We start from the raw sequence: 20,298 nt of genomic DNA, 5'->3' as shown, positions 1-20,298 counted from the left end.
TTTATTTGATTGTTTTGGTAAAATATATTCTAAAAATTTAGATATGAATTATAAAAAAATATATTATACTTGAATATTGGGGCTTATTTAAGATATTCCTTTATTTGATTGTTTTGGTAAAATATGTTGTAAAAATTTAGATATGAATTATAAAAAAATATATATTAATACTTTAAATAAATTTGCAGGAAATTAATAATTAGATCAATCTGTTGTGGGTTGTTAGGTAGTGTTAAGCATCACCCAATATTATATTAATCATAACTATAATATAATATTATAACCATTAACTCATAATGTAAAAGTTTTTATAAAAAATATTAAGGCCCGGGTTTAACAATCTTAGGCCCCGCCCGGATATATTAAAAAAAATTTTTTTAGGCCCGGCCCGACCCGGATATGTTTAAAAAAAATTTTTTTAGGCCTGGCCCGGGTATATTTAAAAAATTTAAAATTGATATATGTTAATATTTTATATAATTTAGCACATGAAAAAATTAATTGTTTCTCTAATAATAAGCTACACACTGTAGCTGCCTTGGCTCACAGTCTTTAACCAGACTATAAGATAAAGTAATTCTTAAAAAAATTCAAGAATATCTTGCTTACTATTTATAATAAACGACTGATGTCATAAGTGGAAGGGGTTAATTAGCAATCCTAAAATAAAAATTATGACCTTTAAATTATTTATTTTTTGAGACCACCTGAGTTTATTTTAAAGCATTTATTACTAGCAAGTGTTACAAGACTGAAAATGAAAATTTAGTCTTTTTTGAATCATTTTAATGAACACCCCATAATTAATAAATTAAACATAGCTTCTAAGCATCTATAAATAAATAAATATAAAGCCATTGATGTCTATATAATTAATTTTGTTTTTATTTCAATTATAAATATTATGATTAAAAATTGTACATCACAATATTAATATAATGCTAATTGAATAAAATCTTTATGATGCTAAAAGAATTAACATAATACAGTGATTCCTCATTTCATAATATCCGATGTTGATGGTGCATTGTCATTATTATCATTTAAATCCTTAATAATGTTAGATGTATTTTCTTGTATATTAGTATTAGAATGCTTTTTTGAATTTTTCTTTGCTCTAAAAGCTAAATTCAATTTTTTATTTTTATATAAAAATAATAATACCTTCTAGAGATATTTTTAAAGGGTCCAAAAACATATCAAAACTCATTTCCTCAATTGCACATAATACATCATTAGCTGTAAGAGTTTTTCTTTTTGCTTCCGTTGCATAGGAATTAGCACTAGAGTAACATAATTTATGGATTGTATTATATATTACGTTGATGAGGCATATAAAATAAAAACACTTGCTGCTTTTGAAATAGCAATTCGCGCTTCTTTTGATATTGTGACTCCATCTGGAAGCTATTTTTAAATATTAACATAAAATTAAAAAATGCAAAATATTACAGATTCTTTGATAATACGACTCACGACAGTGCTAGGTAAATTTAAATCTTCTGGTCTTTCAGCCATAGATTAATAGTTGGCGCATTTTATCGAATATAATTAATAGAATCGAAAAGTAGTGTTGTAAGTTGTAACGGCTCGATTTGAGCTGATTTTTAAAAACTCTATCCAAGAAAACATTACGAAAGCCTGAAAATTTTCCTCGTGCGAAATCTTGAGGTTTAGAAAATATTTTTCTGGCTAAAATATTGAGTTAGCCGTTTGAAATCGTCTCAAATAGAGCCATAGGCGTAGCCAGAGGGGGGCAAGGGAAACCCCCCCCCCCTTCAGAAATTAAATTTATCACCTTTTGTGAATATCATTTTAAGCTACTAAAAAATATCCCCCTTAGTCCTTTCCCCACTCTCTGACCCCCAAAAATGTATGCATATATCTGAAACAATAATTCAGAAAGAATGTAAAAGTTGATATTTTTTTACAAAACTATTCATCATAATTTATACATTTTTGAGAAAAGGCATTTATATATATATATAAAGTGAAACAAAAATGTTTTTTAAGAAATGGAATATAAGTCAAAGATAAGTCTTAAGACTGTTATAGTATTATGTTTATTATTATGTTAGTAGATTATTATTACAATAATGTCAAGGATATATTGTATTTCTATATGAAAAAGAGATAATGTCAAGGATGTAATTTAGTTTTATATGAAAAAGAGGAAAACTAGATCATTTATTTATGAATATATCGATTTTAGTTAATTTTTTTCGCGTAATAAGATAGATTTTGTTTCATTGCGTATTTTTTAATAATTTTTCTTATAAAATAATTTTTTTAATCTTTTCGAATATATATTTTTTTAAAAAGAGTCCACTAGAAATAAAAATAAAAGAGTCTACTAGAAATAAAAGTTAAGGAGTCTACAAAAAGACAAAAGTGAAATGTAGTATAATTATTAATAATGGATCCATAAAATTACTAAATAATATAACATATCAAATTTAATTTTTTATAAAGTGTGTAATTTTAATTAATTTATCTTAATAAATGTAAAATAGTGATGTACTTTGCGATCGGGTCATGATATTTTATTAATAAAAATTTCAAAATTATTTTTAAACATAAAAAAGATTAATCAAGATTTTCAAAATTATTTTATAGAAAAAATAAGTATATCAAAACTATAAAAAATTCGTCCCTTTTATAGGGAAAATAAAAGGCGCAATTATAAATTAAAATTAAATTGGCGCAAAGTGAAAAAAAGAACGTTTTTGTGGAATCGAGTTGTGTTAGTTTTATCGTACATAATTGGGGATAAAACCTACCCCCCTAAACTTCCCGAAACTCAAAATATACCTTGGGATGCAGGGTGGTCTCCCGGACCCAACGGTCTAACTCATATTTTCGGATCACCTTACTGAGGACTCCTAAAGTAAGAAATACAGTAAAGTGAGAGAAAACACAAAAGCCATATGTGTTAATCTCACTGTGTTTAACTTAAAACAAAAATTACCAAAAAAAAGAAAAACATTTTTTAACTTTCATTTTATGATACACAAAGGAGATGGATAAAAACTTTAATTAATTTTAACATAAACAAAAGAAGGGGATAAAAAACTTTTACATCTTACACATAATAAAAGAGGGGGATAAAAAAACTTTTTTATCTTTAACATAATAAAAGAGGGGGTTTAAAGAAAAACTTTTTTTTTATCTTTAACACTCCTCCCCCCCTAAATAGGCCACGGGGAGGGGGGATGATCCCGCTCTCGACTTAGCTTAAAAATTTTAGAATTATTACGAGTTCCGAAAACCGTCCCAACAAAAAAAAACACAACCAATTCCCACAATAAACAAAAATACGTAACTGAAATACTAAGAGTGACTAATAGAACGCCCTAGAAAGTATAACGGAATTATCATTATAAAACTAATTAACCCTCCTCCCCCCCTAAATAGGCAACGGGGAAAGAGGAATGATATATATTGACTGGGAAAAAAAAATAAAAATAAAAAAAAATATTTATAGTTTATAAATTGAATATTTGGGGAAAACGTTTAAATTTATGAAAAGAGGAGGAGGGAAAAAAAAGAGTAATTAATTGTTCGATTTATCGGGAAATCGTCTTTTTCGGATTTGCTTATCATAGAAGCTCTGTAATTCAAGTTTCGTTTTTCTTTGACATAACTCATTGCTAATGGTATTTTGCAGTGGTTGGCTTGCTTGGCTAGGTTGGATACATTTTGGTTGGTCTTCTGGTTTTACACGTACGTTAATAGAAATTGGAAGTTCTCTTAGAATATCGTCGGTAATATAGGGGATCTTTGAGATTAGTTTTGTAGTGTTCTTTTTTGTGAATATGTTTGATATAATTGAGGGAAAAATTTCTATTACATCCCTGCCTATAATAGGGTTGTAATCATTTTTGGTGATTACTATTGTTATGTTTGCCGATTGTTGGTTATGTATTATTTCGGTATTTATTGTGCCTACTATAGGAACCGGATGTCCTGAATACGAATTTAATTTTATGGTAGGTTTAGTTACATGAAGGTTTTTAAACTGGGCGTTATATAAATTCTCTCCTATGATGGTAATGGGTGAACCCGTATCAACCTCCATTATTATTGGAATTTTATTAATCTTTACGGAAGCTCGATAGGCTTCGGGTATGGTGTTTTCAATAATATTGTCGACGAGCAGGGATGTGGTGTTTGGAGGGGGGTCTTTTGTAGGGATAATTTCTATAGTTAAAGAATTTATCGAATGCTGATTTGAAGGATAGCTTTCAAGCTGTTCTATTGCATTTACCACATTGTTCGTTATCGCTTTCTTCGTTTCGGGTTGTAGGGCGGGTCTCATACAGTTTCGCTCTAAGTGACCTATTCGTCCACAATTGTAGCATTTGGGGGTTTGATATTGTTGCCGGTTATATGGGGGCCATTGAGAGGAATTGTTCGTGGGATATTGGTATTGTGGGGTTTGGTGATACGGGGGCACATAAGATGAATTGTTGGAGTGATTTGGGTATTGTTGTTGTTGGTTGTATTGAGTCCAATGCGATGAATTTTTGGTTGAATAATTGTCTCTATGGGTAGGTTGAGCGTTTGACTTGAATGTTAGGTGTGTATGAGTATCCTGAGGTGGGGGAATATCATAATTTCCTCCGTCTGATGTTGACCAGGATTCGATAAGCTCCTCGGTTTTTGCTATTTCCACATATTCTTGGAACTGAGTAGGGGGTAGCGATAATAACTTGCGTTTTATTACTGTTGAATAAACGCCAGACATAAATTGAGTAGCCATAAATAAATCGTGGCTCTCCTTTAAATCGCAATTGTGGGCGATTTCGACCAGGGCTTCCGCGTACTGGGTTATTGATTCGTGGAGATGTTGAATTCGATTCCTTAGTCGGTAGCGGGCTTGATTGGGTGGTTCGGCGAATTTGTCGATTGATTGATTAATTTTTAGAAACCCTTGGGTCTCTATTGACTCTGGATAGAACGTATTTTTTAATTTGGCAAATAATGTTGGTCCGCAGTAAGTTAGAAATAGTATACCTTTCTCTATATCATCGGATATATTCGTTGTTTGCAAACGAAACCGGTGTAAATAATTACACAAGGGTTCCGAAGCCGAATATTCGTTGATGTTGAGCGGTCTGAGCCCCCAGGGCGCCAATGATGTACTTTGCGATCGGGTCATGATATTTTATTAATAAAAATTTCAAAATTATTTTTAAACATAAAAAAGATTAATCAAGATTTTCAAAATTATTTTATAGAAAAAATAAGTATATCAAAACTATAAAAAATTCGTCCCTTTTATAGGGAAAATAAAAGGCGCAATTATAAATTAAAATTAAATTGGCGCAAAGTGAAAAAAAGAACGTTTTTGTGGAATCGAGTTGTGTTAGTTTTATCGTACATAATTGGGGATAAAACCTACCCCCCTAAACTTCCCGAAACTCAAAATATACCTTGGGATGCAGGGTGGTCTCCCGGACCCAACGGTCTAACTCATATTTTCGGATCACCTTACTGAGGACTCCTAAAGTAAGAAATACAGTAAAGTGAGAGAAAACACAAAAGCCATATGTGTTAATCTCACTGTGTTTAACTTAAAACAAAAATTACCAAAAAAAAGAAAAACATTTTTTAACTTTCATTTTATGATACACAAAGGAGATGGATAAAAACTTTAATTAATTTTAACATAAACAAAAGAAGGGGATAAAAAACTTTTACATCTTACACATAATAAAAGAGGGGGATAAAAAAACTTTTTTATCTTTAACATAATAAAAGAGGGGGTTTAAAGAAAACTTTTTTTTTATCTTCCCCCCCTCTTCAGAAATTAAATTTATCACCTTTTGTGAATATCATTTTAAGCTACTAAAAAATATCCCCCTTAGTCCTTTCCCCACTCTCTGACCCCCAAAAATGTATGCATATATCTGAAACAATAATTCAGAAAGAATGTAAAAGTTGATATTTTTTTACAAAACTATTCATCATAATTTATACATTTTTGAGAAAAGGCATTTATATATATATATAAAGTGAAACAAAAATGTTTTTTAAGAAATGGAATATAAGTCAAAGATAAGTCTTAAGACTGTTATAGTATTATGTTTATTATTATGTTAGTAGATTATTATTACAATAATGTCAAGGATATATTGTATTTCTATATGAAAAAGAGATAATGTCAAGGATGTAATTTAGTTTTATATGAAAAAGAGGAAAACTAGATCATTTATTTATGAATATATCGATTTTAGTTAATTTTTTTCGCGTAATAAGATAGATTTTGTTTCATTGCGTATTTTTTAATAATTTTTCTTATAAAATAATTTTTTTAATCTTTTCGAATATATATTTTTTTAAAAAGAGTCCACTAGAAATAAAAATAAAAGAGTCTACTAGAAATAAAAGTTAAGGAGTCTACAAAAAGACAAAAGTGAAATGTAGTATAATTATTAATAATGGATCCATAAAATTACTAAATAATATAACATATCAAATTTAATTTTTTATAAAGTGTGTAATTTTAATTAATTTATCTTAATAAATGTAAAATAGAATTATAAAACTATTGATAAAATTAAATAAAAAAATTAAAGCATACAAACAGTGCTATATTATATGTCGTAGATTTACAGTATATCTAATTTTACCAATTATCATATGACAATTAAGTAATTTTTACCAATATAGCGAATTTTTTACAGAAAACTATAAAATATTGATAAGGACATCAGAAAATATCTTTTAAAGACATTGTGGGATGAATAATATGAAGATTAATTTTTAATATCATTTTATAAATAAAATAAATAGATAGTGTTAAATAATTGAATGCAAATTATTGCTAAATTTATTATCAAGCGCATTGATTAATAAAATATGTAAAAATATTAACTGTAATATATTCTCTACTCTAACTGTCAAATATGTCTATAAAAGTGGAATTTAACTAGTATTTTGTAACTAATTCTATATAATAGACAATGATAATAGAGGAATATCAACTATATGTCTACTTACTTTTTATAAATAATTTTTTATACTTGTTTGGAATAAATTATTACCATGCTTTTATATTAATGTATATATAAGTAATTTATTATATTTTATATAAACTAATAAAAATATATTTCATATTAGCTCCAGGCTTATTTTTTTTATTAAAATTAACCTCCTATTTTGTAAAAATATTTTATGACTATATAGATAAAGGAAACTCGGACGAAGGGCGGGCAAAAGCGGGCCGAAGGCTCTCCCAAAATAAGGTCTGGGGGCGAAGCCCTAGTAATTTTTTAATTCCCCACCCTTAGGAAAATCCTGGCTACGAATATGAATCGATATATCTAACAACACTATCAAAAAGTCCATTCTCTGTCAGAAGCTGCTTGGGAGTTGTTAGTGCAGCTAATACATCTTCTAATGTAAAAAATCTCTCACTTTGTATTTTTGGCGCATTATAAATAAAATGCTTATACAACCTATTTCTAAGAAACTTTAACGAAATAAATATATATTAGTATAATCAGTATATTAAAAACGAATTGGTTATTTCTAATTGTAGCTTATATTTATTTAAAAGATTTTTTACAATGTCTCATTTAGTTTTTATAATATTTATATAAATAATATCGTAAGAAATTTTATTATAATTTTCGTAATATCATGCGTTTACTACTCTTGTTATATTATTTAAAAAAAACAAATACAATCAATTAGGAAAAATTGGATAGTTCCTCTGAAGGAAAAAACCAACCATATATTTTACGTAATTTATTTAGTGTTCATCTCATTTCGTTATAATCAACACCATATTGAGTTTTTTTGAATATTTCTGTCGGTTATTTTATACATTTCTCCATTTTCATCCTTATTTTGAGTCACATAATTCATTTTTACCAAATAAGTGGAAAGGCCATTATATTTATTTACCTTTTGTGAACCATAGGATTATATTGACCTCCTCATCAAATTTATGGCTTATTGTATGGGTAGAATAAGAATATGTTTTTATAAAAGGTATATTGATTCTAAAATACTATTGTATAACAAAAGATACTAGTATTTTACTCTAAATGTTTGATAGTTTATATTTTTGTGCAAACATCAAGTTATATTTGTTATATGTGTTAGTTTGAGATTTACATTATGAACATTTGATCATGTGATATTTCTCACCTTTAAAAACGATAAACACTTGGTATTTCTCACTTTTAAAACCGTTCAACACTTAATTTGGCTGCTCAATTCAACGCCCCTTTTTTATCAATCAACACTTTAAATAGACTCCAACTATTTTTCTTATTCAACAAAAAAAAATCTTACTTTTTCTTTAATTTTCTTCTACACTTTGTATTTTCAGTAAAATAATTCTTGATGACTATATTTTTTTTTTACTTTTTAATTTCTTTAAATTTCAATCCGAAGAAATATAATGATGTAAAAAAAAATTTTTCCTTTTTTAACAACTTTAAAAAAAACAATAATAATAATAATAATAATAATAAAACAATATTATATTTTTTAATCAAAAAAATAATATTAAAAAATCGATTATTTAAAAAAAACAACGCGTGATCTATAATTAATAATTAAAAAATAATAATATTGAAATCGATTATTTAAAAAAAACAACGCGTAATCTACAAATGATAATTAATAGATTACGATATGTCCTCCGCCGAAAATTGAATTCCCCCTCAACCCGGTACTAAACTCCCATCAAAAAAGCATCTAGTTCTATATCTGTCATTTCTAAGTCAACGATCTCCGGCGCTTCGGTTGGTCCATTGCTTGTTATTCCCTCTGGATCCAACGTCTCTGTCACCGTGGGCGTCACCCTTGATATTGGCACCTCTTGTTTCACAGGTCCTGGGAATTCTCTTGTTGGCTGCCGCTCCAACTGTCTCCTCGGTCTTCGTGGACATCTGTTTTGTAAATGATCCCTTGATTGACAAAGATAACATGTTCTAGGGGGATTTCGTCCCCTTCTCATCGGGTTTGATTAGACCGCCGGCGGAGGGAATTGGGCTAAGCGTTCTTCGGTATTATGCGTATACACACTTATCCTAATGATCATCCCCGGTAAATATATAAATTTGTGGACTAACACATTTAAATTAATTAAAGAAAATTAATTTCAAAAAATATTTTAATTACTTTAGTTTAAAAAAAAAATTATAATTTAATCTTCAAGAAAAGAACAACTCTTAAAAAAATTTTAAAAACAACGCCAATTTTTTTATTTACAACATCGTGACACCCCATAATTATTTTGCCAAAACTTGCAACTCTCGTAAATTTTAATAACTCTTGAAATCTTTCTCCACAAACATCCCAAATTTTACATTTTTTCCCCTTGTGTTCAATTACAAACAACCCATTTTTTACAACGACCTTGTTCACAACTCTTTTTATTCTACAAATTAATTAATTAATTATCAAAATTAATTTAAAAAAAAAAAATTTTTAAATAAATTAACTACATCTCTTTTATTTTTCAACTCATTACTTTATTTTTATTTTACAACAATTTTTATCATACAGCGAAATGATATATTTAATTCAACTCCTGTAATTAGACAACCCGTAATAAGAAAACACCCCGTAATAAGATATATATATTGTTGTCGACCAACGCGATATATTTTGGTCAACTCCCTTAATTACACATTCCTTAATAAGAAAACCCTACGCATTAAGATATATATATCTATATCGGTCAATACGATTACCCAACTCGTTGTCCTTGGACATTAAAAATTCCCCAAGAGACAACTCTTGTTTTACCTCCCCCTTTTTTGATATATTACTACCCTTTAGTCATCTATATTGGTCAGTCAGGTTTTGCATCTCTTTGTCCTTAGATATTACAAATTCACAAAGATATAACTCTTGTTTCACCCCCTCTTTTTATATATATTACAACTCTTTAGTCCTGATATTTAACTTCTCTCTCAACACTTCCTCCCGATCTCAACCGTCCCGGTTCCACTCCCCTCCGTATTTGATCGGAATGCCTTACACTATCTCTTCCATCCCCAAACTTGACTTTATATAATCTGCTCCCCAATTTCTCCACTATTATTCCCAACTCCAATTTCCTTGAACCTCCATAATTTCTGATCCACACATTTTGACCTATTACAAATTCGCAGGTCTTATTTACCCCTTGCTTTAACCTTTGTCACTTGCAACTCATCCGGCGCGGGCTTCAATAAATCTAACAGCATACGAGTCAGACGCCCCAAAAATTTATCCGCTGGAGATTTCTCCTCCCCTTTTTTGCTATTATTGTAATACGCTACCGCTATCCAAATTTCACCCCCTCGATATTTAGATTTTCTTAACCAACTTTTTACTATCGCCACCATTCGCTCCGCCTGACCATTGGAACTCGGATGGTAAGGTGGAGCCAATATATGCTTCGCACCCGTTTCAGCACAAAAAGTTTAAATTTCCCACTTATAAACGCTGTCCCTCCATCCTAAGCAATTATTTTTGCAACCCCAAACCTGGCCCACAGATTTTTTAATGTTTTTATCACCACTTGCGTCGTTAAACCTCTCACCTCCTCATATTCTACCCACTTTGAATAAGCATCCACCACAAGTATATATATCTTGTTCTCAAAATCGAAAAAGTCGATGTGAACCCTGTCCCACGCCTGAGTAGCTTTCGGCCAAACACTTTCTTTATCTCTACGAGGCATACTGACCCAAGAGTTACACATCACGCAACCCCGGCTTATATTTATAATCTCCTCATTCATTCCAGGCCACCACACATATTCTTTTCCCATTGTTTTATTCGTTCAACCCCTTGATGTCCAGCATGAATCGTGTTCAACACAGCTTCTCTTAACTTCCTCGGAACTACCCCACGATTTTCTCGCACCACACATTCATCCACTATTGTCAACTCTTTTTCTACATTTTTAAACCTCTTGTCCCCAACTCTCCATGGTTTTCTACCCGCTATACACGCCTTAATTCGCGTTACTCTCGATCCTTCAGTGTAGCACTTTTCAACCCTTCCCATGTTACGGGTCCTCCCTTGGATATTGCAGCTACCGTTCGAATCATCACTTGGTCATTCTCTTCCTCATTCTCTTTCTCATCCCCTTTTCGTTCATCACAAATTCCTCCTGCTCCACATCTGGATAAATATCCGGTAAATAATTCTCTCTCCGACGCCGATATTTGACTTGAACGTCAAAACTACCCACCAATAACAACCATCTCTGTAATCTTGGCGATAACATCAACTCTTTATTATCTTTCTTAAAAAGATACACTAAAGGTTTGTGATCCGTATATATAACAAACTTCCGCCCAATTAAATATTCCCTACACTTGGTCAACCCAAATATTACTGCCAATGCTTCTTTTTCAATAACCGAGTACCTCGTCTCCGCTGATTTAAAGATCCTGGAGAAAAATATCACCGGTCTTTCCAACCCATCTATGCAATGTAATAAGGCTCCACCAACCCCTTTATTGGATGCATCCACTGCCAACACAACCTCCAAATCTTTGATATAACACACAAGCACTGGTTCCTTTCCAATCTTACATTTCAACGCTTCAAACGCCTGCTCGTTTTTCTACTCAAAACGTGCTCCTTTTTTCAACAATTCGTATAATGGTGCCGCTATTTGCGCAAAATCATCCACAAATCGATGATAATAATTGACCATCCCCAAAAATGATTGTATCTCAACTTTATTACTTGGCCTACACATATTCGTTATTTCAACCATATTTTTATCTATGGGTTTCACCTCCTTTCTTGTAATTCTGTGTCCCAAATACACAACTTCTGTGACCCCCAACACACTTTTTTCAGCACTTGCTCGCAAACCCTTTTCCTGAATTCTCCTAAACACCTCTTCCAACCTCTGTTCATGTTGTTCCGGCGTTACTCCTGTCACTAACACATCATCCATATAGAAAACACCTTCCAACCCTTGGAAAACAGCCGCCATGGTCCGCTGAAAAATCGGAGCCGATAGCTAAGTCCAAACGGCAATCTATAAAATGCATACAACCCTTGCGGAGTAGTAATTGTTAACAAATTTCTCACCTCTGGCCTCACTCCCAGTTGTAAATACGCATTGGAAAAATCCACTTTGGAAAAATATAAACTTCTTTTTAAATTGGCCAATATCTCCTCAATCCGTGGCAACGGATATTTTACTTCTACAACCCACGGGTTTAAAGTTACCCGGAAATCTGCGCACAACCGAAGCTTCCCATTTGCTTTCTTAGCAGGCACTAAGGGCGTTGCCCACTCACTATATTCCACTGGACATACGATGCCCCTTCTCACCCATTGATTCAACTCTATTTCCACCTCCTTTCGCCATTCAAACGGTATTCTTCGCAACAAAATTTTGGTACACAATTTTCCTTTAATTTAATATCTACTTCCTAATCTCTTAAGCATCCCAACCCTTCATTAAAAATCTCCTGATATCTGTTAACTAATTTCTCAACTCCTTCCCGCACTCGAGCCATTCCTAACTCAATATCCCTTTTAATTTTCAATTTTTCTGTCTCTAACTATTCTCCTCGCAACTCAATTTCTCTTTTTTGCAACCCATTGCATGACATTTCGCGCGATCCTCTCCCCAAGTTCCCCCTTTAAAATTCTCCCCTATTTCTCTCCTATTTCTCCCCTAAAAGTGTCCCCTATTTCTCCCCTAAAATTTTCCCTTATTTCCCCCCTAAGATTCTCCCCTATTTCCCCTTAAAAGTCTCCCCTATTTCCCTCCTAAAAGTCTCCCCTATTTCCCCTCTAAAATTTTCCCTTATTTTCCCCCTAAAATTTTCCCTTATTTCCCCCCTAAAATTTTCCCTTATTTTCCCCTTAAAATTCTCCCCTATTTCAAACCTTCCCTCCCCTTCTCCTATCTCTCCTCTATTAAACATAGTATCAACCCCTGGCAACCTCTGATTACACGAATATATTATACTTTCATTTTCATTATCACCTACAATGGGCAAAAATATACCACACCACGCAAATACACCCCAAAAACTATACCAAGGACCAATGCGTATAATCCATTCCCATCCCAAAACCGTTTCAACCCTTTTATCAATGATCCACAAATCCAACACTTCCATTCTGTTCTCTTCATCACCTCAATCTCGACTCTTCCCTTTATTGTCATCTCTGATCCATTGAATTGTCGAACCTTTATTTCTTCTCTTTTTATTCTTCCATCTGGCCAAACACTTTGATATGTATCATATCCCATCACTGTGATCGCTGCTCCTGTATCAAATAACATTGATACAAAATTTCCATTAAAATTTAACAACACTCTGGGACAAATATCATACGCCCTTCCTTCTTGTAACATATTTACACATTTTATTTCCTCAATATTTCTATTATATTCTTTATTTATCAACCCCTTTTCCCCCTCTTTCAATGATATCCTTGGATTTTATATTTTTCAACCCTTTCTCTTGCCCCATTTTAATAATATCACTCCCACTATCATATAGTCAACAATTTAAACAATCTCTAGCCACATGCCCTTCCCTCTGGCATTTAAAACACATCACATTCAACGCCCTTCCTTCCTCATTATGTTTAGATAGAATTATTTCTTGGCTCCCCTTATTTTCTATCGTTCGCACAATGGGAGTATTTTGTTGATCCATTCCCCTTTGTGGGAAACCACCCCTTGTATTATATTTATCTACATTACAATTCTCTTTATTATGACCAAATATCCCGCACCCGGCGCATCTCAATCTTTCTTGTTTATGCGGGCAAAAGGGGGCTACATGACCATGTTTGCCGCACCCAAAACACTTTGTTTCCTGACAATCCCTGACCATATGCCTTGTCCACCACAATTATAACAAGTTACGTCTCCCCTCCCTCGAGAATTAAATCTCGGTTTCATCTCCGTTCTATTTTTCAACATATTTTCTCTGTCCCCATATGATCTCAACACTTGATTTCTATACTTATATTTTCCATATACATCCTCATCAGCACGTCTATTTATTAAATTATTTTCTGATAAACCTAATATCTCACTATCAGTCCAACCCTTTATTAATTCCTGCACTGGTAACCAAGTTACCTTTCCCATCACATCCTCCTCTCCATTATTTCCTTCTATCGTCAAAGTCTACCCCTTGATCCTAACACTTCGATTGCTACTAGTTCTCCTTCCTAGGATTAAACTACACATCCATATACCTAATACTAGCAACGCTCCAATAATATTATATTGCACCTCCCAGTATTTTATAAATTTAAAACTTTTCATCTCACAAAATTAACAATCACCTTTAAAATAAATATTTTAATAACTTGTAGTGTTAATAAATAAGACAGTATTAATAACGTAAATACTCAAATTATACACTTATACATATATTAAACTCAAAATTTTTTCTACGCTAAATTCGTTTCGAATCTCTTCTCTTCTCTAATTTTATAATATCAATTTATCAACAATTTCCTTGTAAAACAACTATGTTTTATGCCAATTTATTATTACAACCTGTTATTACAATATAACAACCTTTAATACAATTACAATATAATTTCTCAACACACTTGTATATTCTGTTCAAATTCAACTCTTTAAAATTTATTCAATAATTTACAACACTTGGGTTTACTTGTATATTCTGTTCAAATTCAACTTTTTAAAATTTATTCAAAATTTACAACACTTGGGTTCACTTTGTATATTCTGTTCAAATTCAACTCTTTAAAATTTATTCAATAATTCACAACACTAGGGCTTTGGTCACGGCACCAATGTGATATTTCTCACCTTTATAAACGATCAACACTTGGTATTTCTCACTTTTAAAACCGTTCAACACTTAATTTGGCTGCTTAATTCAACGCCCCTTTTTTATATAGACTCCAACTATTTTTCTTATTCAACAAAAAAAAATCTTACTTTTTCTTTAATTTTCTTCTACACTTTGTATTTCCAGTAAAATAATTCTTGATGACTATATTTTTTTTACTTTTTAATTTCTTTAAATTTCAATCCAAAGAAATATAATGATGAAAAAAAAAATTTTCCTTTTTTAACAACTTTTAAAAAAAACAATAATAATAATTATAATAATAAAACAATATTATATTTTTTAATCAAAAAAATAATATTAAAAAAAAACAACGCGTGATCTATAATTAATAATTAAAAAATAATAATATTGAAATCGATTATTTAAAAAAAACAACGCGTAATCTACAAATGATAATTAATAGATTACGATAGATCGTACAAGTATTTTGATTTAAATATAATGATATTTGCATTTAAATATTTTTTGCGAAAGATTATGTGGGTATTTAGTATTTATACTTTAAATACATTTGTTCAAAACGTATTTGTATTTATATTCAAATACTTTCTTTAAATGTAGTACTTTCTTTAAATGTATTTCTATTTGTATTCCCTCCATTTTTGAATTTGCCCAACCCTGACCAAATAGAATGGGCATACTCAAGATGTGCTAGAAGGATTTAATATTATATGTGCCCTGTGAAGATTAATTTTTTTAAAAAATATTTATAATTTTAAAATAATATTTTAAAATTTTTTGTTTTATCTGTTAAATTTTATATTTGCCATCTTACCCTAAGGGCGTGGCCATCTTATCCAGGGTCATCGGAAGTTAGTAAAAAACACTACTTAGAATAAAAGTATAAAACTTCAGTTTTTCTTATCTTATAGCAAATAATGTGGCTATTCAAAATAAAATTTGAATTTTATCTAAAAAATGCAAAACACCTGCCGTATAACTCCGATATCATCTACCAATTACACCTGTGTTGTTAAATTCGTGTGAAAATGTCTTGAAGAAATTTTTTATAAATGAGATTAAAATGATTTCATCTGTAAGTAATTTAAAAAAAAAACACTTTCATTCACATAAAAGTTCAAATAAGAATTTGAAAAGACATATAAAATGTCTTGTGAATAAGAGAAATGTTAAAATAAAAAATATCTTGGTAAAAAAAATATATATGAAGATTTTCTTATAATAAAAAATATAAAGAAAAAAAAAATTTCAGTTAACTAAAAATATAAATTTTACTAAAAATTTGGCATAAATAAAAATTATAGAAGGAATTGTCAATGTCCATGTTTACGAGTCATTAAAATTGACAATAACAATATTAATGTGCCCTTTGCAGGGACTCGTTAGCCTGAGGATACTAAAAGACGCTAATTTTTTTAAAAAATATCTATTATTAACTTTATTTATGTATAATTCTTGAGGGCGTTGCCCTCCATATTTTTATTTGATGGGTTCTTGGCCTGCTTTTATCCAGTCATCGACCGAGATCTCCTTGGATTTACATATTTTACTAAAACTATTTAGAATTAACATAAGAATATCCAGGACTTTGCTAAGAAGATAGGGTGCACTATTAAGTTAAGTTTTCCTTGTAATTTTAATTGGAGATCTTTTGTCCCACTTATTGTAAGTATTGACAAGCGGGGAAATTAGCTTGTATTGGACTTCGGAATTGATAGGAACTAGTAGGGTATTTGAATTCTGTTGAGGGGAATTGCTTTGTATAATGTATAATGTATATTAGAATATGAATTTAATTTAAATATAAGATTTTAAATGATTCTTTATTATCAAAAAGTTAACTGATAAAATTTATACTAAAATACAATATATCAAACGATCACCTTAAACCTTCTTATCTAAAATGAAGAAGTATATTAATACAATACGAATATATCGTTAAAAATAATATATAGTTACTAACATGTAACAGTAGGCTGTTGGCTATTTTAGCTTTCCATAAAAATATTCATAGGGTTTCACTTTTTTTTAAAATTATTAAAATGCTTTTTTTTCTAAAAAATTAGAATTATAGTCGTTATTTAAAAAATTTAGTTACTTTTACTAATATTTTTTCAAATTCTTCCTTACAGTGATATTATGTATAAGTTTTTTGGGAAGAGAGGGATGAGAGAAGGATATTTCAGAGAAGTACAAAATTTCGATCGAAGGAGGGGGGGGGCTCAAAAGCTTCACCCTCACAACTAATAAAAATATCCTAAGATAGCTCTAATTATCAAAATAATTAAAAAATATTTTTAACAAGTTCATCCTTATATTTTGCTTTTTAGAGAAAGAAAGAAAAAAGAATTGAAGCACAATGCGCAATAATAAAATATAATTATAATCGCGACTCGCGAGTGTAAAATTTTGATATTAAGGATATATTTAGAATATGTGGATTGTATATATTTTATATTTATACTTATAGAGAACTTAATTCTGGTCAAGGTGTCGTAAGAAAAATTAGTCATAGTCTAATGACATATATCAGATAATATATAATTTATTCGGAGTAAAGTGATGCGGGATAAAATAATTTTCAATGTCTAAAAAAGGTATAAAGAATATTTAATGGTACATAATATAACTGGGAGAAGTGATTCGGGAAATTATTAAGCCATTATAAATGAGAGATATTCAAGCACAATTTTATGAAATACCGCAGGGGTGACAGTTAATATGGTTGGATTATGATGTTCAACAATGCCTCTGGGAAATAAGCTAATGCCTGAATATAGAAAACTTAGTGGATAATTATGGTAGACTAGACTAAAGGTATCTTCTATCAAATTAACTAAACACTATCGTGAGCATAGAGATAACAATGATGCAATGACTGTAGACCATGAATAATGTGAAATCCTGTGGGTAGACTAATAAACATTAAAATCTTTTTTAATTTTGTACGATATATTGATATAATTATTTGTAAAAATTATTTTGCCAATTATGTTACAACAGAAAGGGTGCGTGTTAAAAAAAATTTTCAAGTAAAGCTTATTATTTTTTGCTATATTTTTAGAAGGGTTAAACATTCTATCAGCAAATTCATATTTATGCGAAGCAATATACTATAATAATACATTAAACTTAACTATGGGAAGTGTTTTAATTTAAAGAAATAGTCTATTCACAATTTTTCTATAATAATACATTAATCTTAACTATGGGAAGTGTTTTAATTTAAAGAAATAGTCTATTCACAATTTTTCGAGAGTTTATGGTAGAATATTGATTATTTAAATATAGGTAACTCACAGAATCACGGGGAAATTTTTAATATTTTTTAATATTTTTTTTTATAAAAAAATAATAAATATCGTCTGGATTTTGGTAAAAATTAAATTTTTCGGTGTAATAATAATTCAAAGTTTCACTATTTAAAAGTTTTAAGAATTTTGCTTACCTTTTTGGTTCAATTGGCGTAATTTTAGATTATAGAAATGGAAGAAAATCTTCCTCTCATTTATAAATTATACGTGAATATTCCTATTTTCGTAATACTAAAAATATGTCTAATATAAATAAATTAATTAAAATTTTAAATTATATAAATTTATATATAATATATTTTTGTTTTTCCTTAAAAATATATATCTATATTATCATTGTATATATATTATGTTTATTCAAATAAATTGATTAATTATCTAGTATTTGATTTAATAGTAAATTGTAAGAATTATGAAAATTCTCACAAATAAAATACTCCGTATTTTTAAATTCTTAAATAAACTCCGTTTGTTAAAATTTTTAAATACACTGTTTTAAATTTTTAAATATAATCCGTTTTTATTGTAAAATTACACCAAAAATATCCAAACGATCTTATATTTATTATTTTTTTAAAAAAAAATTTGTTTTTTAATATTTAAAAAAAATATTATGAAAAAAAAAATAAAAAAAAAAAATATTAAAAATTTCCCCATGATTCAGTGAGTTACCAAAAAATATAAACTTATTACTATTATAAATAAAAACTTATAATTAATAACGTGTGAGTACGATTTTTTAGGAAGGGAGATATAAGTTTTTTTTAGTAAGGTTTGCCTCTAGTGAATATTTTGTAATTTAAACTCTGCCTATATAAACATTTGACAGCAAGTAAAAATATAATCGATATGTAAAAAGTATGATCAATTATTATTGATTTTGCAACCTATGTATGTTGTTTATTTTAATTCCCTTTTAATATCAAAATTTGAATATCTTTTATTTAAAAAATTTGTGCAACGATAACATTTGCAATCTAATTTTTAAAAAAATTTGAAGATTTTTTATTTAAAAAAAATTTTGAGCAACTATCTTGAAATACTAGATTTTTTATTTAAAACTATTTTAAATCAACGATCTTTAAAGATCGATGTTTTAGTAAATTAATGCTTTAAAAAGTTTTTTTTGAAATAAATGGGTTAGTAATCATGTAAAATTAAAATTAAAGGAAGATGTACCATCAAAAAGTGACAATTGTCATAATTATTTTTTCAACTTATTTATTTTTTTGGCACTAATGGGTAAAAATTTATATTATTAAAAAAATTTTAAATAAAAATTTGAATAAAGATGCACCATAGAAAAATTATTATTGTCATAATCGTTATTTTTTAACTTTTTTGAATTTTTTGAAGCAGCTGGGTAAAAATATATATATAAAATTATCAATAAGGATGTGCCATAAAAAGTGAATATTGTCTTTAGCGTCTATCTAAGAGGGGGAGGTGTAGGAAAAGTTTGCATCTATTTTTTTGTTGGGGGTGGGGGGGGGTCGCTTTTAAGAGGGTAGGAATAATATATTGGGTAGGGGGCCTATCTATTAAATATCTAATGAAATAACCAAAATATATTTCTGTAAAAATTAATACTTTTATTATAGACCTTAGTTAAACATTCTCAACAAACTCGTATTCATGACAAACAATATATATTGCGTTCATTGTAAATAAGGGGATTTTTACTTGAAATCATGATTAAAATTTATATTATTAACATCTTAAATTAAAATTTCAATAAAGGCATACCATACAAGTGGCCATAATCGTTAATATTTGAATTATTTTAAATAAGGTAGAGGTTAGTTTACCTATTTTTGATAACATAATTAAAGCCTGTTGTATTTTACATTATATCATTTACCAAAGAAAAAGTAAATATAACAAATCTTGAACTTGGGGATTCAGATCTTCCTTTATGGAACCAACAGATTATCAAAAATACACTGATCAGAATAAAAACATTAGAAATTCGTTTTGTAATTATTATAAAAATATTGATATTATGCAAAAGCAAAATTATATTTTTTAAACTAAAATTTATTTATTCAATGTTTTGTAATATAAAATTTATAATATGTTTAACAATGATAATATATTTATTTATAAATAAGAATATATAAAGAATAAATATATTATTTTTTTAATTGGAATACAAAAAAATTATTGTACAATTAACATTTATG

At 29.2% G+C, this 20,298-nt stretch overlaps 2 protein-coding genes across 3 annotated transcripts; both read right to left on the bottom strand.

The window, feature by feature from the left end:
* Nucleotides 1–896: 896 nt before the first annotated feature.
* LOC135924925 (DNA polymerase epsilon subunit 3-like) lies at nucleotides 897–1,583 on the bottom strand. Of its 2 annotated transcripts, none has more exons than XM_065460062.1 (4): nucleotides 1,453–1,583; nucleotides 1,322–1,407; nucleotides 1,165–1,283; nucleotides 897–1,124 (listed from the first exon to the last, which is right to left on the bottom strand). In XM_065460062.1, exons 1-4 carry the CDS (start codon nucleotides 1,516–1,518, stop codon nucleotides 997–999), a joined length of 399 nt encoding a protein of 132 aa, XP_065316134.1. In that variant the 5' UTR covers nucleotides 1,519–1,583; the 3' UTR covers nucleotides 897–996. The 2 variants fall into 2 exon arrangements, with proteins under 2 accessions (XP_065316134.1, XP_065316135.1); XM_065460063.1 differs by having other exon boundaries at nucleotides 930–1,117.
* An 11,916-nt stretch (nucleotides 1,584–13,499) lies between these two features.
* LOC135924107 (CCHC-type zinc finger nucleic acid binding protein-like) lies at nucleotides 13,500–13,838 on the bottom strand. Its single transcript, XM_065459153.1, has one exon. The coding sequence runs from the start codon at nucleotides 13,836–13,838 to the stop codon at nucleotides 13,500–13,502; it is 339 nt and encodes a 112-aa protein (XP_065315225.1).
* Nucleotides 13,839–20,298: the final 6,460 nt, after the last annotated feature.

This window comes from Gordionus sp. m RMFG-2023, chromosome 2 (genome assembly GCF_954871325.1).
Source record: "Gordionus sp. m RMFG-2023 chromosome 2, tfGorSpeb1-WG-v2, whole genome shotgun sequence".
In the NCBI taxonomy this organism is placed as follows: Eukaryota; Metazoa; Nematomorpha; class Gordioida; order Chordodea; family Parachordodidae; genus Gordionus; species Gordionus sp. m RMFG-2023.
This window is presented reverse-complemented; position numbering and strand designations above follow the sequence as displayed.

Excerpts from the sequence above, each read along its gene's own strand:
- LOC135924107 (XM_065459153.1), bottom strand. The coding sequence starts at position 13,838 with ATGGTCAGGGATTGTCAGGAAACAAAGTGTTTTGGGTGCGGCAAACAT.
- LOC135924925 (XM_065460062.1), bottom strand. The coding sequence starts at position 1,518 with ATGGCTGAAAGACCAGAAGATTTAAATTTACCTAGCACTGTCGTGAGT. Across the intron at positions 1,408-1,452 it reads GTCGTATTATCAAAGAATCT|CTTCCAGATGGAGTCACAAT; the intron begins GTAATATTTTGC and ends ATTTAAAAATAG. Across the intron at positions 1,125-1,164 it reads TTTAAAAATATCTCTAGAAG|CTTTTAGAGCAAAGAAAAAT; the intron begins GTATTATTATTT and ends AATTGAATTTAG.